The following is a 23749-nucleotide window of genomic DNA, read 5'->3' as shown; positions in this document are numbered from 1 at the left end:
TGTAGCTACAGCTGTCCTGGAATTCACTATGTAGACCAGGCTGGCCTTGAACTCAGAGAGATCCGCCTGCCTCTGCCTCCCGAGTGCTGGGATTAAAGGTGTGCGCCACCATGCCCAGCTCTCCTCTTGTTTTCTGTCCTGGCCAATCCCCCCCTGTTTCCCTGCTCCCTAATTTAGTTAGTTGGGAGGGGCACCGGATGAGATAAGTGGGGAGACGGAAGACCAGATGCAGGGCATCACTTTGCCTGAATTGAATGGTACATTCAAGGTAAAAAGATAGTGCAGGGAAGAAAGGAAACAGAGACTTGCATCTCCTTTGCCAGGCACTTTTCAATCACATAATCACACTTGCCCATAGAATTCTTCTACCTCCAAACAACTGAAAAGGCAGCCTACTTACCATGCTCTAGTCCCTAGCTCTGGGTGTAGCAGTTCCAGAGCCACTAGTACCTGAGACAGGGCTCTGGAGCTGAACAGTCCTGGCCAGAGTTGCAGTTCTGCCACTTAATTAGCATGCTGACACATCTTATCTGGATGGCCCTTTACAAAGAATGACTCTTAAGTTGCTTCTGCATGACACTCTCTGATGTAAGAGGCCTGGCATTCCGGTGGCTCCAGAAACAGTCGAGCCAAACTACTGGGATCTGAATTGTGTTCCTCATAGACAAGCTACCTCACATTCTTTGAGCCTTAGTCTTCTTGTCTAAAAAATGGGAATCATAGTATTTTTTCCTTACTAGATTGTTCTAGGGAAAAAAAATGAATTAATGCGCACAAATCACTTATAGTTGGTGCTCAGTAGTACTAGCTACTTCTTTTGTTGTTGTTGTTGTTTTGACTTATATGGACGCCCCCTATCCTGATGTCTCTCTCCTACAACAGATTTGGCATTGAAATGTGCTTTGTATTATGTTTTCAAAAGACAGACACATTTGATTATGCTGGATTCCTTCCTAGCACTACATGTAAAACAAAACAAAACAAAACCAACAACAAACAAAAAGCACTTCTAGGAATTAATTTCCTTTAAAATAAAAGTTTTGCTAGGGGTAGTGGTGCAGCAGAGGCAGACAGATTTCTGTGAGTCTTCTAGGTCATCCCGGTCTACAAAGCGAGTTCTAGGCCAGCCAGAGCTACATAGTGAGACCCTGTCTCAAAAAAATAAAATAAACCAACCAACCAACCAAAGAAAATAAACCTTTTAAAACAATATGCACTTGCTTCTTTCTGAGTTTGAAGTCAAGCCACATGAGAAATAGATCCTTTTGGTTGTGAGCCTGAGCCTTTAACTAGGCTGCACCAACTCTCCAGCCTAAAAGAGGTATCTTAAGAAACAGGTGAGTTTTCTCTTGCTTTTAAGGCACCAACTCATAGATTCAATAATCTAGCAAGCATTTCTTGAGTACTGTGCTAAAAACTCTATCCTTATATAAGAAAAGACATGACTATCTTAGGAGCCTTTAGGTTTTAGTCTGATGAGACTTGTATTTAAATAAGGAAGAAACTGGCTTGGGCAGTCAGTGTCTGTGTAGCTGGGGGAAAGGCTTGAAGCTGACTCAAGAAAATTTTCCAGCAACTATACAGAGCTTCAATCAAATTGAAATCATGCTCAGAATAAAATCTTGTATTCATGATGAAAAACAGAGCATTGATTGAAACAAATGGCATGTCCCAAAAGGCTAAGAATTTCACGAGACAGGATGGTAGGAAATATTGGCAGTGCAGGGGCTGGTGCCAGGGCGGGTGGCCTTTGAGTAGGCTTCTCACCCAGAAATATGTGCTGGCGGGACAATTCTGTTGCTGCATTTTGATGCCTGTCCACCCTCGGAAGCTATGCAATTTTAGCTTTTAGAACTGGTAATGAGACTAGAAACAAATATGTCCTTGGGTCTGTGTGCAATTTCTGTCAGATAGTAAATTTCATAGAAAAAACTACATTTGGCATGGTATTATCTACAGTGCTAGAAGTATGCACACAGGACTAAGGAGTAGGGAAGAGGGTTTGTTCTCTCAGGAGGTTGAGGAAGACTTCCCTGAGTAAGTGCCCTCAGAGCAGAACTTCAACTAGGGGTTCACCAAGTAGACAGAGAGGGGAAGGCTTTTCCTTCTAGTGAATAAGAACATAGTAGTAAGAAGGACAAGTGTCCATGCTGTTTGGGGGACTAATGAGGATGGTTAGAGTCATCAAGGTGGCTATGAGATGCATAGCGAAATGCCGAATTAGTACTTTACAGTGTTGGTTTTCAAAGGAATACCTACTGTCATCATTGCTCAGCCAGGCTTGAGCCAAATGTCAAACACTGCCCCCAACAGAAACTGGGACATTTTGACACTCTCTTACTGTCTTGGTATAGGGCTGCCAGACTAGAAGGCAAGCCCTCACTTTACCCTTACAGTTTTACTTGTTGCTGATTATTTCATTCCAAAGACATGTGTTCACCTTTCTTCCCACAAAAGATGAACAAGTCATAGCCAACCCTGTGGGAAAAGGCTGGTGAACTGAAATAGTCTGGGCAAGGGAGGCCAAGAAGATGGTTGCCCCCCCAGAGAGTGCAATTACAATTCAGACTGACTCTCTTCTTTGTTTCCTGCTTCATAGGACCCCGGGTTTTGTGTGCAGCATCTTGGGTTGAACTGAGGTGGAGTTATGATCCTGGGGCTGCTGTGTGCTGATAGAAAGGGCTCCAGACTGGGCTGTGTATCACGTTGCCAGACCCCTGCCCAAGGAAGCTAACTAGCAGCCAAGATACCTTAGGAAAATGAGCATCATGATGAACAGTTATTTGCCCGTCTGTCGCCTTTCTTAGGAGTATAAAGCATTGAACCCATGCCTCCCAACATCCTCCTGAAGAAAGGAAGTGGCAGAGAGTGTTAAAGTTACTGGTTAATCATGGGGAAGCTGAAGCATGGATAGGTTTATGGGGCTCGAGCAGAGTCACACAATGCCTCAGTGTCTGGCCTGGGAATGAAGCCTGAGTTTGCCGCTGGCCGTCAGGACTGCCGACAGCATTGTGTCTTGCATTGTACAGCAGTGAAAGGGGCTTACTCTTAACAATGCAAGAGCTGCTGTCAGAGACAAACACAATGAACTTTGGTACAGTATAGTCTAGAGGCCAAACTGAGTAATTTTAAGTAAATTGACTATAAGATCCAAAGCTTCATTAAGTTTTAAAACAAGAAACAAATGGAAACTCTGTACAGTTTTTAGGAGCTGACAAAAAAAACCATGAACATTCCTCCTCAATTTGAAATGGCATACACTTAAAAATTCTGTTAGCTCAAAATCTGGTACTTTTCCTATTAACCATAAGATTCATTTCAAATACATATATTTATTTTATGTACTTATAAATAAATATTTACTCCTAGGATTCATTTATTTTAAAGATTCTGTCTTGTAAGAAATGTTAGTCTAGCATTTATTTACTAAAATGCCGTATTCTCCTAGTCTGAGTTTTGGAGAGAGGTGAGACTTTTCCTTCATTCAGATTTAGTTTGGATTCGTTTGGAACAGTTGAGACTACAGAGCTGAGGATTTGGGACACTGGTGGGCATGTACACAGGGAATTGTCATGATGGTGCCATTGCAGTCTGTGTGACCCGAGCCATGGGAGTGGGACTGACATCACTGTGACGAATGTAGGGAGAAGAGAGGTAGAACATTATTGTTAAATTGTTGTTTGTGTCAGAAGTGTCTGAGGTTTCCTGGAGTAAATGCTGTAGATATTGATGGGCTTGGGTATAAAGTTGCTGTATTCGGGATTAAAGAGAACATGAAGGTGAAACTGTGAAACTTTGGGACAAAATATGTTGAATGAATGATACTGGTTAGTAAATAATTTAAAGACGGTGATATGACAATCACATATTTCATTTTGTTCTTTAAGGATATGGGGCTGGGCCACACATGGTGGCACATGCCTTTAATCCCAGAACTTGGGAAGCAGAGGCAGGTGGATCTCTGTGAGTTAAAGGCCAGCCTGGTCTACATAGCAAGTTCTAGGCCAGCTGGGGCTATAGGAAGACCCTGTCTCAAAAAGACCAAAAACAAAACAAAGCAAAACAAAAATATGGGGCTGGAGAAATGGCTCAGTGGTTAACGGCACTGGTTGTTCTTGCATAGGACCTGGGCTCAGTTCCCAACACCCACAATATGGCCAACAACCATCTGTGATTCCAGTTCCAGGGGATTCAGTGCCCTCTTCTGGCCTCCACGGACACTGCATGCATGTGGTGAACCTACATACATGCAAACAAAATGCTTGTTCACACAAAAATAAATAAAATATTATAAAAAAGAATACATTGCTTTATTTACTCAAGGGAGGGATGAACACACCACAGCATGCATGTGGACATTAGAGGATAACTTGTCCATTCTCTCCTTCTGCTTTGTGGATTCCAGTGATTGAACTGTGGTCATTAGGCTTGGTGGCAAACACCTTTATCCATTGAGGCATCTCACTAGCCACCCATACTTCACTTTGTATTTGAGTATTATGGTAATTTGATCAATGGTAGTGGGATACTGCCTTTGAGGAGATGGTGCAGAGGAACTGAGATGGGGATGGTGGTATCTAGAGCAGAAATACAGTCTTCCTGTTTGTCCCAACAAAGACCAGAGCAACCCAGCAAGTCTATGTGAGTAGTGTTTTCTGCCATAGCTAAACGTGGAAGATGACCCCTCTTACTGTGAACAGCTGCTGGCCGTTGGTCATCCTTGAGGGAATACATATGCATGAACACAGATCTGTCTCTAGGAAAAACTCCTCATGGGTCTAAGAGCCATGCTTCTTCATGGATGAGAAAAAAGTTTGCAGACAGTGTGAGCCAGTCTTTGTATGAGTCCAGAATATGATGTGTTGGCATATAGAAGGCTGTTTACTGTTGTGGTCATTAATCTTGAAGGAGAAGGCATAATGGAACTAAAGTAAGGCTGAAGGAGAGCAACAGATGAAGGGGTAGGAGGGGTAACCATAGGAAGACAGACTGAAATAATTAGGACTCCTCAGGCTTGAAAAGACTGAGAGGCAATATGATTAGAATTTAATAAATCTGTGTAGAATATGGATCATAAAATTTTTTTTTCCGGAAGTCTGCAGAACCTCTTAAAACCAGGAGGAAAATGAATTTAGGACAAAAAGAAGCTCTGGTCTACTGAGAAAGTAGATCTTGTACATCAAAACAAGTCTTTGGGTATTTGGCTAACTTCTGGCATTTGAAGTGAAGTGGAAAAGTCAAGGGTTTCTCTTATTTTGACACTATTTTCTTGAAACATAAGGGGGGCCAGAGAGCACGGATCAAGCATCCTATCAGCCTTTGTGCTTTCATTTCTCTCTTTTAGCTGGAATTTAAATGTCATTCATTCTCCGTCCAACAGTGATTTATTGGGGGTAGGTTCTGTGCCCTGTGTGCTGCCAGGAACTAGGGCTACTGAGACAAAATTGGACACACGTGGTTCCCACAGTCTGGTGGTGAATAAGAAACTGTAATTGTCTGTATGATGAATTTGCAAACATGCTGTGAGAGCTTGACATCAGTTGCTAATGCAGGCTTAGATCCGAGCCGTCTGCTCTGAGGAAGGGGTGGGTAAGCCGAAACCCAGGAACTGATGAGTTGGCGAAGCCCACGGTTCGACGAGTGAACAGCATGGGCAAGGGCTTCAAGTAACAGAGGCTCAAGAAGGCTTGGAAAGAATGATGACCAAGAGGCTGATGGTGTTGGCTGGAACATGTGCCAGGTGGCCTTATAGACTGTGATAAGGTTTGGGTTCAAGAACCAGGACAAGTCACTGAGGCAGAGTAAGGATATAAAATTGGATTTTCTTTAGAAGCATTTACAGTGGGTGCTGTGGAGAGCAGAGGGCAAGGATAAATATTACTGGAACCAGTGGGAGAGTATTGATGTCCTGCTGTTCACAGCCTAGGCTCAAGAGAAGCAAATAGACTCTAGAGCTATTTCAGAAGTCTATGGACTAGACTTGATCAGTTGCAAGAAATGAGGAAGAGAAACAATCAAACTTGATTTGTGAGAGTGTGGCAGCCAAGTAGGACTCGATTTTCTCTGACTAAGAAGAATCAACACAAGCTTCTTATAGGTCTTTTCCTTTATGGCCTCCAGATAAGCAGAAGAGAGTAGTCTGCCTTCCTCCTTCCCAACTTTCCCTTTTTCTTCTCTTATATGAATCAGTGTTCATACAAATGTGAATATTGGAGATATTTCAGGTGCTACAAAAGCTGGCCCATGCACCTTAAGTGGTGTTACATACATAGAGATATCAAATGCTTCGTGATGATATCCTATACCTCCAATCCCCTTGCCTTCAGTCTTGTAGATCAAATAAGTTTGTGTAGTTCACAAACTATACTACAGCTCATAGCACCCTGAGGTCAGTTCACCTGATAGGATTTAGCAAAGGTTGTGAAGGCAGAGATGCACCATGAACTCTTTAATGATTTTAAAGAATCTTTTTCTTTTGAATTGACATCAAAATTTAGAAGACTAAGAGCTGGGAATATAGCTCTGTGGTACGTTGTTTGCTTAGAATGTGCAAGGCCCTGGGTTCAATCCCCCCCCCTTGTGTGACTGAATGGACTCTTCCCTAGCTTCAACAGTTTGCGTTTTTCCATGTTTGCTTTATCCAACCTCACCAGATGGAGGTAGGAGACTTAGAATTTTTCTGAGCCAGTTAATTGCAGATTTCAAGACCCTTCACCTCTAAGTACTTGAGTGTGTGTTTTCTCAGAACAACGACTTTCTTACATAATGACAGCACAGTTACTTAATTCAGGAAATTTAACCTTATGCAACACTGTTATCTAATATGCAGTCTATATTCAGTCCTCGTGGTTGTCCCAATAATGTCATTTATGGCACTTTTTTCTTCCTGATTCAGGATCTAATCTAAAATGTGTTGCATTTCATATCATGTCTTCTTATTCTTAACCAGGAGCAGTTCCTTAGTCTTTGACTTTTAGACATTGGTGTTTTAAAAAAAATAACAGTTCTGGCATTATATAGGATACTCCTTAGATTGGCTTTATCTGGTTTCTTCATGGGTAGGTTCAGGTGATACATATTGGTAGGATGCTGTGAGGACACTGTGCCTCATGATCCTGCCATAGCTGGAAGAGAAGCCATGTAGACAGGTCTTATGACTGGTGATGGTAGCCTTCATTGCTTTGCTAAGGTGTTGTGGGCCAGGTGTTTCCACCTAAAGTTACTGTTTCCCTCCTTTCAAGCAATAGGGAACTTAGTTACTTCTTGATACTTGTGTAGTCATTATAAGTGTTATTAAGTTTGTCTCCCTGCTTCTATCTCTTTGGGCAGTGTTTTCGAGCACTTTGCTGCAAGGGACCACCACCTGCACGTCCAGAGTATGACTTGGTGTGCATAGGCCTCACAGGCTCTGGGAAGACCAGTCTGTTGTCCAAGCTCTGCAGTGAAAGCCCAGAGAACGTTGTGTCAACCACAGGTGGGTGCTGGACCAAGTCTCTTGTCTCTTTCTGCTTTAAAAAAAAATTTTTTTTATTTATTATTTTTATTTTATGTGTATTCGTGTATTGCCTGCATATAGGTAATTGCACCTATGCGGTGCATGCCCTCGGAGGTCAGAAGAGGCTGTCGGATCCCCTGGGACTGGAGTTACTGACAGTTGTTAGCTGCTATGTGGGTGCTGGGATTCGAACCCGGGTCTTGTGCCAGAACAACCAGTGTTCTTAACTGCTGAGCCATGTCTCCAGCCCCTCTTTCTGCTTTTTGCCCCCCAGCCTTGCTAATTTCCTGTGCTGTTGATGTGGCTCCTCCCCTCTGGTCAGTTTGTAATTAGTGCTTCAGTAGTACATTTATTTCAACTTTAAATATTCTCTTTCTAAAAAGATTTGAAGAAGGCTTAATAGTATTAAATTTCTGTGTCCGTTTAAAATAGTGATTTTTTTTCAGTCAGCGGATATTTTGTCCCATGTGGAAGGTAGGGACCTTGGCAGTATATAGAGACATTTTGGCTGTCACAGCTGGGAGAGGATGCTGCTGGCTTCTGGGCAGAGGCCAGTGATACCACTGAACACTCTGGTTCACTGAACAGCTCCCACAGCAAGGAGTTAGCTAGTCCAAAATGCCATCAGCAGTGAAGTTGGGAAGCCCTGGCATAGAGCTTTCATTTCCCCATAATATTTCCTTTATTTCTTCTGAGAATGAGGCAGGGAAGCAGAGCATATATTAAATAAAATAATTGAAAAATAGTTGTAGATGAAGAAAAGTCTGAGATGGGATCAGCATCAGGAATAAGTAGGGTAAGAGATTTTCAGGGAAAGGTGGAAGTACTCAACTAAGCTTTTGAGTGCCTACTCAAAAGGTTACTGGGATAACAGTGACCCCAGTACTCCTGGATATCTGGCCCGCTGGCCACATAGACTTTAAGCTCATCCAGAAGTCTACAAAGCAGCCACCATCAGTACTCCCTGGAATTGGGGAAAGGCAGGATGCATGATGAGGTTGTCTCTATTGGATATGAAGCTACTAAGTAAGGCAGGTTGGTAAACAGGAACAAGAGGTTGAGGTGCGTGAAGAAAGACAAAACAAAGTCATATATGCTTCCTAGGAACCACGTTTTATGTTTCTTAAGAGTCCCAGGAGACAAATCATAAGAGATATGGTATGTCTAGCCAAATTTTTTGCCCCAAGTTCAGAAATTTTAGTTTTACCCAGAGAGTACAGAGACATTAGAATATTCTAAGCAAGGGAGCAACATGCTCAGACATCCATCTGAGAAGGACCAAGCTGGCCAGGACTTGGGGCCTGAACTCCATGAGGAGCACTGCTAGAGGCTGAGACAGTGGATGATGGTAACGGCATGTTTGAGGTAATGACGGCCTTAGCTGAGGTACTCACAGGAAGAGTGGGGTGCTAAGAATGTCCAGTATAATAATGTTTGAGGGCTAGAATCGATAGGGTTTGGTGACCAGTTGGCTTTGGAAGAAGAAAGAAAAAGAAGCCAATGATGATGCAATTTCTGGCAATAGGTGACAGATGGGTCATGAAAGTATTCAGGGTTTCTGAAGTAGGAAAGCCTCATACAGCTCAGCTCTGGTTTTGCCACCGAGTTAGAGAAAAGTATGAATTTCAAGACTTTCTAGATCTGAGAATTATAGATTAAGCTGGGCATGGTGGGGCACGCCTTTAATCCTAGTACTTGGGAGGCAGAGGCAGGCGGATCTATCTCTGTGAGTTCAAGGCCAGCCTGGTCTACATAGATTCCAAGACCATCTGGGGCTACAAGGAGACCCTGTCTCAAAAAAAGACCAAAAAAGAAAAAAAATTATAGATTAAAAGAAAAAACATCCCAAAACAGTAGACTCTAAGTAAATATGAAAATATGCATACTCCTTGATTAAAGAGCGAGGGGAAGCCTCAGGAGTGCCAAACTCCCAGAGCCACTTGGCACAGAGCTATTCCTAGTGAGCTTCCTTGGCCTTCTGACAGCACTGAGTCCTCTTTCCTCTTCACCAGATTTGTCCATGTTCCTCCATTCAGTGTTGTCAAACGTAGTTCAATTGCTTGCTCCTTCCCCTCTGGCTTCTAAGCTGCTAAGCACAAGCGGCACATCTTACTTGGCATTGTATAAACAGACTGGCACAAAGTTTATACATAGATAATAGACAGTTTTTGAAAGAATAAATGATAATAAATGGAGTCTCCATTGTGTTTTTACCTACCCTGTCTTCCATGAGCCTTTTAACCACCTTCTCTAATAGGTAAGAATCATTGTTTCACATTCTGTTTATAAATTACCCAATAATGTAAAAAACAGTGATGTGTTCATTGTTTCATAGCTAGGCACAGAGATAAGATGCCAAATCAGGTCTTCCAATGAAGTTCAGGGCTGCCTACGGCTTTGGATTTCTGATACAAGCATGTACTTAGCAGTTGTCTGTAAATTTGTGACTATCTTTTGAGTAATGTACTATGAAGTTATATAAACATCATTACCTTGTTAATTCTTTTCAAGCAAAGTCACTTCTAAAATATGTGTAAGAGCAGCAAAATTATCATTTTCTTCACTTATCAGTTATCTTTTAGCATTATTTCTAGATGAGCAGTTTTGAATTATAATATAAAAATTATCTACCAAGGATTTTATAATTTATTTTTAGATTGCAATGTGCTTTATATTTGTTTTCCTTTAATGATTAAATAATGTTTTCCTTTTACTGGACTCAATCATAAGATTTGTTCTAGCTGATTCTTCCGATGAATTAGATATTAAGTTGGCTAGCATTCTGGATATCAGACTTCTCTGAGTCTCTGTTATCTTAAGCTTGGTACACCTTTCTGGAGGCCTATTTGGAGGACCATGCCACCAAGAAGTTTACACTGGATTTGGTAGATAAGTTTTCAAATGATAAAATGATTCACACCTATTGTTTATCATATGTCAGGTTCCATGTTAAGACACTATGAGAGGGTGGGTTTCAGCCTCCATTGGTGTAGCAGCTCTGATCTCAGCAGACCATCAGAGAGTGCCAATTTCTGGTCTCCCTCTGGTCTCCTTCTGCCATAGGGGCTGAGAATGCAGGGGATTGCCTTAGAGCCCCTGAATCCTGCCTCCACGTGGTGCTATCAAAATACCTGAAAGCAAATCTGAATCCATCACTCTAGAGTCTGGCCTTGGAAGACAAAAGAAAAACGAGGAGGAGCCCAATAGAGGGATGCTTTGGAAGCCCTTGTCAAGAAACTCCAATGGATACTCTCATATGAACATTTGAAAATTGCCCTGTTCTGACTTTTTTCTAGTTCCCTGTCTAGAACTTGTAATGCTAATTACTCTTGCCTTTACTTCTTCACCTCTCCTATCCACCAGTCAAGGACTTTCTTTTCCCCCTACAGATAAGAGTTATGCAATTTGAGAATCTTTTAGATAGATCCACTGAAGGGGTACCCCAGTTGCCTCACCCTTTGTCCCTGTTCAGCATGGAAGAAGCCAAAGTGGTCTGCATCCCAATTCCCTATTGGCAATTTGGGTAACCTCTTCAGAGGATGGTGTGATAAGAATAGGAGGTAGGAATTGGCTAGGCAGTTAGGGTAAAAAGACCCCAAAGAAAAGTAGTCAGTTTCTTGGCTAAAACTCACAATGTCCTTGGGCCTCTTAGCAACCTACTCCGTTCCAAAGACCAAAAATGTCGAAAATGTTTGGGAGCTTTTATGTAATCCTTAAAAGACTTTAGGGTTACCTCTTCAGAGGAGGGAATTTTAGAGTAGGAAAAGCCCCATAAAAAAATAATAAATCAAAGAAGAAGAAAGAGTACATGAAGTTATCAGAAAAAAGTGATGGGAAGATATGGGAGGAGTTGGAGGGGAGAAAGTGGGCATGGATTTGATCAAAACACCTCGTATGCATGTATGAAATTTTCAATAAATTATTTATTAAAAAAAGACACTATAATATGTGCTGTACTTGATGGTGTAGGTATGTAAGTTAAAAGTGATCATTTCTAGCCTAGGGGATTGAAAGAAGGCTTGCTAATTTTTTTATTTTTTGGTGTTTTTGAGGCAGGGTCTCTCTGTAACCCCAGCTGGCCTGACACTTGCAGTGTAGACCGGGAAGGCCTTGATCTCATAGAGATCTACCTGCTTCTGCCACCTGAGTGCTTGGACTAAAGGCCTGTGCCACCACGCTGGTGGAAGCAGGGATCCAAAACATAGATGATTCAGAGAAAAGTCTATGTTCCTGATCAAGATGCACAGCACAGGCATAGAGGAAGTTGGGATCCAAGGCTCAAGAGTAGAGAAGAGACAATGATTGTGGGGATAGGGAGTTAAGAGCACATGTAATCAATACTGTGGAAGTGGCACTCATAGTGGGTGATAGGAAAAGAAAAATCAATAATGACTGGTGTTTCTACCTTGGTGTTTGAATAAAATTGTTTTTAAAAAAAGTAGAAAAAACATAACGAGCAGTTTTAAAATAAAAGATAAATAAGAATGTTTGTTTGAGATGTGCTAATTTTTAGTATTGGCAAGACATCTAACAATGATGCAAATACTGAAGAAAAACAGATTATAAAGATTTTGGAGTAACAGCTACAGACGAGAAGTAACTCAAATGTGGATTTGGATGAGATTGTCTAGAAATAATGGGGAGAGAGAGGGAAGAAGGACACAAAGCACCACCTTTATTTCATCTATCCATTACATACTCAGTGTTTATTGTATGTGCTACTAAGTTAAGCAGTAATAATGCATCAGGTAGCCAGTCACACAAACATTCTTGTCCTTGGGAGCTTATATTCCAGCATCTGCTGTTGCTAAAGAATCTTTCAAAAAATTTTTTTGATAATTTTATACATGAACACTGTATTTACATCACCCTACCCTACATCCCCCTCCAAATTCTCCCATGCCCCTACCTCCCTTTCAACTTTATGTCCCCTTCCTTAATTATTGTTTCACACAGACACAGACACACCCATAGACACAGGCACATGTGTATTAAGTCTGTTTAGTGGACACGTGTTTATGGCTAACCACTTGGGACTGGGCAATACATCAACGAGGTTGCCCCTGGAGTAAACTGATCTCCCTCAGCAGCCTGTAGTTCTTCATCTAGAGGTGAAGCCTCGTGAAATTTCCCCATTCATGTTAACATGTCAGCTGTTATTATCATAATGCAGGTCTGCTTTAGGCAACCATATTGTTGATATTGCATGGATACTGCTTCCCTATGATGTCTAGAAGACACCATCTAGCAGCAAGTGTCCTGATCCTCTGGCTCTTACAATCTTACACTCTTTCTGCCCCCTTCCCTGAGCCTTGGGTGTGGGGGTTGCACAGGACAGAGGAGCAAGCCACTAAGGAGCATTCCTCTGTAGTCTCTGCTTCAGTTCTTACCTTGAGATTCTTGCTCTGACTTCCTGCCCTAAGTTCCTGCCCTGACTTCTTTCAGTGATCAGTTATATAAAATAAACTCTTTCCTCCCCAAATTGTGTTTGGTCAGGATTTTAGCACGATAAAGAAGCACATTTTTAAGATATCTTTTTCTTTCTTTTTTTTTTAAATTTTATTTATTGTTTTTATTTTATGTTGTATGCATGTATTGCCTGCATGTATTGTAAGTGCACCCATGTCATGCAGTGCCCGTGGAGGACAGAAGAGGCTGTTGGATCCCCTGGAACTGGAGTTACGAACAGTTGTTAGCTGCCATGTCGGTGCTGGGATTTGAACCCAGGACTTCTGCAAGAACAACCAGTGTCCTTAACCACTGAGCCATCTCTCCAGTCCCTATTATTTTTATTTTATATGTATAAACAGAAATAGATTGAAGTGAAAGAATGGGAAAAGATATCTTTCCAGTGGTAGTCAGAGGAAATGATAGTAGCTATGTTAATATCAGATGATTAAACTTTGTAACAAAGAATGATACAAAGGATAAAAGGTAGCTTTCATAGTGATGAAGGGATCATTTAATCAAATGGACTGGATATTTCTGTACGTAACACTGCTACTTAAAAATACATGCAACGACAACAGCAAAAACAGAACGTCAAAGTGAAATAGGCACACCCACAGTTAAAATCAGAAATTTCTCTCTTTCATCAGTTGATAGTTGTAGGATGAAAAATCAGCCAAGAAAGAGTGGGCTTGATCTAAGCCTAAAAATTTACAGCCAATTTTGAAAGAGATGCATCTTAGCTCTGGAAATTGTTACTGAATATGTCAGTGCTGTTGTAATGAAATGCTTCTTCTGATTATATGGCTATTAAATAAATAATTTTAAAAAATATGAAACCTGAAAATAAAACCCATTCAATTTTATGTCTTAAAGGGCTTATACTGAGTTCAATATTGTATAACTGTATTAACTCAACTGTGAACCTAGAAACTTGCACCCACTTGTGAAAGAGATGTACTCTTGCTCTGGAGTGTGTTACTGAATATGTTAAATCTGTAGTGAAATGTTTCTTCTAATCATGTAGTTATTAAAAATTTAAAAAAATGATTAAAAAAATTTAAGGTACTTTAATAACTAAACTGATACAACTCTCAAATTTTAAAAATGTAATTGTGTTTTAGAATGCAGATTTGGAATTCTATATGTCTACTATAATTTTTGAGTGTTATTTACTGACAAAACTGTATTAGCAAGCTTCAATAATATAGAAATTTCTCACTGTTAAAAAAAAAAGAGTGGGCTTGAGCAACATTGTCTACTAACGTGACCTTGTTCATTTTTACAGACTACTATACCCAACCACAGAAGGCAGAATTCTTCTCAAGTGCCCTTGGAACAATTAGATCATCACCTAGAACAACACATAAAGTCTCAGTAAATCTTGGTGAACTCAAGTGGTACTGAATACATATTTAAACTGTAACAGGCATGTCCAGGCTTTGGACATTGTGACATGACATTGTCATCTACGGAGTTCATGCTCAGAAACCACACAGCTGAATTACAAACAAAACAAAACAAACCTCATACACACAAATCTCATAGTGTTTTCAGTTTATGATTTTGTATTGGGTCGCATTCATAGCTGTCCTGGACCATATGCAGCCCTACACTGTAGGTTGGACATATCTGCCAGTGTAGTAGAATTAAATTAGAGATCATTAACAAGAACATCCTTTGGAAATTTTCCAAATATTTGGAAACCAAATTACTTGTTGCTAATCTATGAATAAAAGAATCGAAAGTGAAAGTATAACTCATTTTGCACCAAATGGCAACATATCAGAATCAATGTATGTCATTTAAAGCGGGACTTGGGGGGGAAATCTTAAATCAGTGAGCCCTGGTATTAGAAAACAAAGATCTTGGGATGGAGAGATGACAGCAAGAGCACTGGCTGTTCTTACAGAGGACCCGCATGGTGGCTAACAACCATCTGTATCTCCAGTTCCAGGGATCTGATATCCCTTGATTCCCAGCACCCACATGGTGGCTAACAACTATCTGTAATTCCAGTTCCAGTGGAATCCAGTGCCCTCTTCTGATCTCTGTGGATATTGCACTACACAAGTGCACTTACATACATGCAGGCAATATACTCATACACATTAAAAATAAATAAATAAATTTTCTTAAAAAAAAAGAAAACAAAAGTGTCACCAATGATCCTAGCCTCTTCCTTAAGAAACTAGGAGAGAGTAGATTAAACAACAAATAGAAGAAAAGATAAGAGAACTCTAAACAGAAGAAAAATAATGATCAAAATGTGAATCAATCAATTTGATTAATAATAGAAAAGATTTATGAAACCTAAAACTTATTTTGTTTTGAAAAGGCAAATAAAATTTACAAGACTTAGATATGCTAATCAGGAAAAATCAAAGAAGACATAAGTTGCCATTGCTGCAACTAACAGAAACATTAACACAGACTATTTAACTATACAGAGGATAAGAGTATTAAAACCAACTTTATGCCATTAAATTTGGCAACTTAGATGAAGTGGACAGCTTCTTTGAAGGACAAATCTGCCAATGTTACTAAAGAAGAAATAGAGAATCCTGATTGTTTTATGTCTACTAAAGAAATTTGAAATAAGGAAAAAACTTCAAGTTGGCATCACTGGGGAATCCTATCAAACTGTTTTTCTTTTTTTTGTTGTTGCTGTTGTTTTGTTTTCTTTTTTTTTTTTTTTTTGAGACAGGGTCTTCCTGTAACCCCAGCAGACCTGGGAACTCAGTATGTAGATCAGACTAGCCTCTGTCTCACAGACGTCCACCTGCCTCTGCCTCTCAAGTGCTGGGATTAAAGATATATGTCACCATGCCTGGCTCCTAACAAACATTTTAAGGGAAAAATGAATTAAAAAAACCACCCATACTCTGTGTGTGTGTGCACAATAGCTTTCAGAAAATTGAAACGGAGGTAAAACTTTCCAGTTCCCTCATAAAATCAGCATTAAACTATAGACAAATAATCCCTTCATGAACAGAGATGCTAAACTTAAAAACAAATCAACAAGTCAAATATAACTATATATAGGCTGATATATTATAAAGTGACATCTATATAGCCCAGGAATGCAGAGTCATTTGCATTAGAAAGACAACCTGGCCAGCCAGAGCTGGCAAAAAACCAAAACACAAGCCAACAAACAATGCCTCCCTCCCTTCCCTAATACAGAAAAGGCCATGTTGTGGGGCGTGATGGCATGTTTTTAATCCCAGCATTCAAGAGGCAGACGCAGGATCTCTGTGAGATTGAGGCCAACCTACACTACATAATATGTTCTAGACCAGCTGGAGCTACAGGGAGATCCACTTGGGGCTGGAGGTATAACTCAGCAATAGAGTGCCTAACATGTACGAGGCCCCAGGTTCAATTCCCTGTACCTCCAAAAAAATAAATTTATTTCATAATACTTATTAAAAAATGTGATCCCTTAATGAGATTTTAAAGTTCAATATCAATTTCTGATAAACATTGTCAACATCATAGGAAATAGAAATTCCAATTGTGGGGCTGGAGAGATGGCTCAGCGGTTAAGAACACTGATTATTCTTGCAGAAGACCTAACTGTCCATAACTCCAGTTCCAGGGGATCTGACAGCCTCTTTTGTCCTCTATAGGCATTGCACAACACAGGTGCACTTACCCATGCAGGCGATACACACATACACATAAAATAATAAATAAATTTTTTTTTAAAGTTAAGAAAGAAATTCCAGTTGTTAGAGGACAGCATGATGGCAGAGATTCTAGCCATTGTTTCAGATAAGAAAAGAAATCAGAGGATTTTATTTTGAAACGGAATAAGCAACATTATCTTTATTTGCCAATGGCATGATTATCAATATAAAAAATTTAACATAATCTATAACTATATGAGTAAATTTGAGAAGATTGATGTGAATGTAGAGATTTGAAAACTGAGAGAGTTTTATCTCTGACCATTAATTTGGAGAATATTGTCCATAATCATCGAAGATAAGATGTAGTTCATAACTTTTCGTCAGATATTGAATTCCTATTCAAATAGGTGAACAAATTGCCCTCAAATAAGAAGATGAAAATGCTGATTGTCCACATATAAGCCAATGCCATACTGCAGGTGGGAAGTTAAGAGGTGACTGTAGTTGAGTAATCAGGAAACAGTAAAAGGAAGCAACGCTTCTGTTAGGGAGACACTGGGAAGTGAAAGAAAGGCTGACCTTAGGAGAAAGAAAGTGTGAGAAGATGTTGGAGCATTGAGAAGTCTTAATGAACAAAGGCAAGCTTCTATATGATTATGTGCAAGGCCAGTGGTGATAAAGAGAGCTAAGTGTGCCAGAGAGGCGTGAAGTAATGGTGTGGGGGAGATGTGTAGTGCTTAGCTTATTGATTCTTTATGATCACTGTAGTGAACAAAGGAGAGAAAGATTTTGGATCACAAATTAATGATCGCAGAGAACAAGTAGAAGATAAAAGAGATCCAAGCAGGCTGACGCTTATCCGTAGACTCAGAGACTAGTGAGTGCTTGAGTTTGAGAGAGGTATTGCTGTCCTTTAACTTACTACATGGACTCTGGGTTCCTTTTCTTCTGCATAGCTCTCCCTCCCTCTCTCTCTCTCTCTCTCTCTCTCTCTCTCTCTCTCTCTCTGTATGTGTAAAAGAACAAAGGTAGAAGGAAGGTACTGAAGTGAAGGAAACAGCCCAATAGCAAGATGTGGTGACTAAGAGAAGTAGTGAGGCGGTCAGAAAGCCACATGTACATGTGGGCATTCAGTTTGGTAGACGGGAGAGTGACTGGAGGAAGCCAGAGGAGAATGATTCAGAAAAGAAAGATCTAGACTTAACTATATAAAAACTTAGACTTATTAGAAAACTAAAATTATTTATATGATAAACATAAAAATAAAATAGCACTGTTGAGAAATATTTGAATCAGATCAGAATCTATGAGTGTCCTACTTAGAGAAATCAGTAATATTTGCAGGTAACATCTAGAGTGTAATCCCACAAAGAGATAATTCACAAACAGAATACATGGTAGAAAGATAAATGGAAAGTGTAAAAGTTCATCTTTGCTAGGAAGTAAACCATAAAATAATAGCTTTTTTAAAAAAAAACTTAAATTTATCAAAAATGAATTTCTTTTGGGGAGGACAGTTCTGGTAAGATTGTAGTAGCAGTGGTGTATACATACATTGCTGGTGCCATCAGGGTTGTAATTGCCCCTTTCCCTGGAAAGCAATTATTCATATAAATCAAAAGTTACCGGAATACTCACAGACCCAATAATGGCACCATTAGCAATTTATCATAAGCTACTAATTTAAAAGAAATAATATAATTAAGGCAATTTCTTGTAGCATTGTGTATAATAACTAAATCTTTAAAGTATTTGCAATGTCCTAAAGCTAGGGAGCTTGTTAAATAAATTCGGAACCTCAGTTGAAATGATTATGGACTGGATAATGTATATAACCCTCTGTTGAAGAAAATGAAAAAATTAAATTTGCATTCATTTGAAATTAAACTATGGAAAACTATGTATTTGAATGTAAACTGGAAAAGAGCATGTAAAAAACAATGGGCTCTGTTGATGTGGCCAAATTGTGGGGATATTTTATTGTTCTGAATTATTTCTCTACTTTATAATGTTTTGAAAATATAAATCTAATTAAAGATGAAATATTTGTTGAAATTTTTGAGCTATTAAGAAAGGGTCTACCTTAAACATGGGTTTCTTAGGACCAGAAACATCCTATAAGGGCTTGTCCACCCAGTTTCAGCAAAGCAAGCATGCTGAAAGGGTCTACCTTAAACATGGGTTTCTTAGGACCAGAAACATCCTATAAGAAGGGCTTGTCCACCCAGTTTCAGCAAAGCAAGCATGCCGGTCTTTTGTCCAGGAAGAAAGGGAATTCCAACTTTACTGGATTGTTAACTTCAATAATCTTTCAGGTTTGACATAATTTTTAAAAGATAGTTATTGTCAAAATTCAGTGGGCCAAGAAATCCTCTAGAGAGAAGAACCTGTTGGTAGAGAGAGAAAAATTGGGCAGCTTGCTCCTTGGTCTAAAAACCAGAAGTAGGTTCTCTCTGGAATAAATTTCTTGCCTACGTATGTGATAGGAATTTGTTGATATGAGGTGTTGTTAAACTGTAGATTATACAAATGTTCACTTTGATTTTCTTTTTTAAAACCAGAAAAATAGACTCTCAAGACTTGGGATATAATGTATGGGTAGAAATACCGAGAGAAACGAAGTACTTTGAATTGAGAAACGTTGAAAATCTCTTCAGGAATATATATTTCTACTCTTGAAAAATTGCCAAGTAGTGTGTCATTTCATTAAAGTAGAAAAAGATCATGACAGTTTGAAAGAAATATTTTTTTAAAAGTTTGTGAAAATTTGAATGAAGTGTTTAAATCACCTCAGTATTAGCCGCATATGGGTTAATCAGAGAAGCAAGTTAAAAAGTAGATCTTTGTATCTGCTAAAGGATTGTGTTTTATAAATGCCAGTAGATTAAATTTCCTTTTATGATGTGAAATCCTATTTAGAAGAATTTTGCTGGATTTTTGTTCAAACATCACAAAACTTCCCTGAAATCAATGCTCTTGGTCCTTGTGAGGACCACCAGATCTCTGGAATGTCTTTCCTTCAGCACTCCTTAAGAGGCATCCAGGAATTACAGAAACACACATCAAGTATCCCTGTGCATTTGTTCAGACTTGGGGAGGGGGAGAGCGGGACTCAGGGTGGAGGCCTAAGTGAAATACTCATGTGTTCCACATGATGAATAAAAATAGACTAACCTTCCTCCCCAATCTAATTTTGTTTCAATTCCAGGAATGCTTTCCCTGTACAAAACTTTCAAATCCATCTCCCGTGTATCACAGGTCTTGTTAGATTTAAGGATTGCAAAACAAAGACTGAAAGGCTATGCAAACAATTATTTCCCCAGAGAGTTACCAACTCATATATTTATTAAAATTTGTGGGGTTAAATCTTAGGGGAGGTTTCAGTCTTACTAATGTAGCTTAGATAGGCCAGGAAAAAATGAGTGCGTAACTTAGGCTTCAGCCATCTAGTTGTTTGAATGGTGCCCAGGGAGACCTACTCTTGAGGCCTTCAGCCAAATACTAGAGGCCGTTAAGGATTGACTCGGCTATTACTGCTATTTCCTCCTCATTTAATATAAATGATGGAACACTAATTTTAGAGGTAATCTTAAAGAACTAATCTAGTCTGCTTATTTTGTAGATGAGGAAGTCAAAGCCTATACCAGTGAAAGTGTGGCTGGTGAGTCTGAGCACTCCTAGGGAGTATCTTGTCACATCAACACTCTGACTCCAGTGGAGAGCATTGGAGGATTCTTAGTGTTTGAAGAAGCAAGAGAAGAGCACACTTTCATTGTTCAGTCAGTTGGAAGTTATCTCTCCTTTCCCAAATTCCAGTTCTTATTAATGATGTCTAGTAAAAAGGACTTTCTAAACTAATGCTGTTATTTTTGTTCCAGTAATAAATAAAAAAGGCACTGTTATGTAGACCGGAAAACATCCATTTGGGTTGCTATTATCAAATTATTTATAAACACATGGAAAAGTAAATTTATGGTTTTATTAGTCACATCGTTATTGCCCACCCAGCGCCACAGTACCTCTAGGCTCAATACTAAACACATCAGTATGAATCTACCAGCTTGTTGGCACATGGAGGAGGCACAGTAGGGTAAGGTGGAAAACCTAGGTTCAAGTTTTCAGTGTAGCACTTAGCTTCACTTTCTTTTTGGCAGTGTCTTGATATTACATTGGGATAAATTAGCTGATGTATAGAAATCCTTAGCAATGTCAAAATCTTATAATGTGCCAAGCACTGACATATATAATATACATCTTTGCAGTCTAGTAGGGGAGAGACATAAAACAAATTAATCACCATATATATAAAATTGTAGCTGTGAAAATCACAAAGAAGTACTGAATGCTAGAGGAACATACATGTTAAAAAATAGAAGAGGCCTTCCTGATAAAATGAAACATCTAGTAAATGGTGAAGGCAGGATTTGAGCTCAGACTTTCTCACCGTGGGTTCCTCAAAGCAGCCCTTGGAGAAATCATTTTGATGGTTTAACTTTTGCATCTCTACTAAATGGTAACTCCTTCCCTCTTGACTTCATCCCATTCAATGTAAAAAGAAGTAACATACATGTATTTTTGCCCTTCTCATTCACTCCTCTGTGAGTTGAAAATGTTGCTTTAAACTTTCAATTCTGTTTAATCTTTGCAAATATTTAGAATAACCAAAATAGAGAAATACAGTTTCTCTCCCATGAACAGTACATTTTCTTATTATCTGTACTGATCCAGACTTTGTTTTCTGAGCAGCAATTACCACAGATATATCATAAAAATGATATGGAGACACCAGTATGGGAGACCCTGAATACATTGGCAGCATAAATTTCACCATGCGTGTTCATTATGGGGAGAAAACATTTATGAGTATTCTGCAGAAACATTTATATGCCTATAGATGACATCGGTAGGTTACTTAACATGAACAGTTGAGAATATTTTTGTAGTCAATTTATTATGAAGGTTCGTAAGGATTTAAAATAGTAAAAGTAATAACCTGCCTATTAGATTAATGAATTTTTTAAGTTGTATTTTGCATATGGGTGTGGCCATTTCTGGAATGATATTACTTGTCTTTTGAGTGCCTGCATGTTGTCAGCTTTTAAGAATCAAAGCCAATTAAACATAACTGCTGTGCTCCATAACTTTCTGTTTCAAAGTTGGGACCTGCCCTACTTCTCTGGAAAATCCATTCTTGAGCGTTGTCTTGAACAAACCACTAATAGACTGTTTAGCATTTGCAGAGGGCTTTTTGTTCCCAGAATTTCACAATCATTGCCTTTTAATCCATAGACTACCCGTGTGAGGTAGGTACATAGATTCAAGCTTCCAAGTCTCCTGCAGGGGAATTTTGGTGCCAGTAGGAGTATTGTGATTGGCACTGACTGTCCCTGATTTCCCAGAGGCCAGACACCTGGAAAGGCTTTGCTGCAGACCAAGGTATGTGCCAGCAGTTCAGCCATGGGGGACTGTGTCCTTGTTCTTTCTGCACTTTTACTGGGATTCAGTGACTTCATGCACCATTAACCAGAAGGCTGCATTGTGTCTGCATTAAACTCACAAAGGAAGGATGTGTTTTGATAGATTCTTAGAGCAATCAATGAACATTTACTTTCTATGCAACAGTTTTCAACTGTTCATTATCTCAATCACACCAACAAAAGTATTTTTCATTCAGGGGGAAGCATCTACCTCTTCAGTTAAGTATTTGATTAATGGGCATCTGAAATGTCTCTCTCATACATTTGTAATATTGTGTCAGAAAAAAATATATTTAGTGATTAAAGCATCAACAAATATGCATTGATTAAAACAATGCTAGCAGACATATCATATGCATTTGTCGCAAACCAGGCACTGTGATAGACCGTGCCTACATTGTTTCGTCCTTACGACAGTGTCGTGATATAGATATTCTCATTCCTGTGTTACAGACGAGTAAGTCAAGGCTGGTAAGTTATCTACAGTAGCAAAGCTAGAATTTGAATTTGGTTCCTTCTGATTCCAAAGCCAGTTCTTCAACTGTTACCTAATGCTGCCTTAAATGCAGTATAATGTATATTTTATGGAACTACTGGGAGGACATGTAGTGAAGGAGCCCAAAGGATAAACGATCCATACTGACTTTCTTCTATAAGGCAAAAACCATGTAGGATCTTCATTCTTACTTGTGTTATACTTGGCATAACTTTTCACACTTCCAGGCACCAATCATAACTTAACCTCCAATGAATAGTATTTGTATCTTTTGCTTCTTACTGATAATTTCATTGAGAAGGGACTGTGTTTCATTATAATTGTACATGTTAAATCATACTCTGAAACTACTGATAAATTAGACTTTAAAAATTACTGGAGCCGGGTATGGTGGTGCATGCCTTTGATCTCAGTGCTTAGGAAGCAGAGGCAGGTAGACCTCTGTAAGATCTAGGCCAACCTGGTCTACATAGCAAGTTTCAGACCATCTGGGGCTACAGGGAGATCCTATCTCAAAAACAAACAAACAAACAAAACAAAACAAAAAAAAAAAAACCCCAAAAAGCATTTAGTGGAACTGGGACTAGAGAGATGGCTCAGTGGTTCAGAGCATGTACAGCTCTAATTCCCAGTGGTCAGGTCATGTGCTTACAACTGCCTATAACTCCAGTTGCAGGGGCATCTGATGCCTCTGATCTCCACAGGCACCTGTATATACTCATACACAGACACAATACATACACATAATTTAAAATAAAATAAATCTAGAAAGAAAAAAAAAACGCTGAGATTTAATAAAAACTTTAAAAAAATTAGTGGGACTGTTAATCAAAAATGGAACACAAGTACATGGTGAGACATTCAGTTGGAATTAATGAGTCTTCCTCCTCCTGCAGGCTTCCTGATCCCCAGTTCTCTTGGAGGTTATTACTAATCCAGTTTCATGTGACTCCTTTCAGAAATGCCCAGTATATATCTTTGTACATGTATATGTGCATGCTGATATGCATATTCTCAAATGTTTCAACTAAATTGATTGCCTTCAGCGGTAGTATTTAAGTCCTAAATGTATTGTTAATCATAGAACTATATACTCTGAGCATATTCTTATAATTTCAATCTTGACATTCTTTATAAAATGATTTGTGCATAAATGAGTAGTCATGATTGTACTTTGAAAATTTTTTTGACTTATTTA

The 23749-nt window shown here is 39.2% G+C and overlaps 1 protein-coding gene across 2 annotated transcripts in view; it reads left to right on the top strand.

Moving 5' to 3' along the window:
* Window positions 1-23749, top strand: part of Arl15 (ADP ribosylation factor like GTPase 15) — a 430866-nt gene that overhangs the window by 154191 nt on the left and 252926 nt on the right. For both annotated transcript variants that reach the window (XM_008832948.3, XM_008832947.3), the window contains exon 2: window positions 7330-7474. In XM_008832948.3, coding sequence (XP_008831170.1) covers window positions 7330-7474 — 145 coding nt within the window. The remainder of the gene's footprint in view (window positions 1-7329; window positions 7475-23749) is intronic.

Source organism: Nannospalax galili, unplaced genomic scaffold, assembly GCF_000622305.1.
Source record: "Nannospalax galili isolate Female #2095 unplaced genomic scaffold, S.galili_v1.0 scaffold235, whole genome shotgun sequence".
Taxonomy (NCBI): Eukaryota; Metazoa; Chordata; class Mammalia; order Rodentia; family Spalacidae; genus Nannospalax; species Nannospalax galili.
The sequence above is the reverse complement of the archived record's forward strand: the minus strand, read 5'-3'. Positions and strand labels throughout refer to the sequence as shown.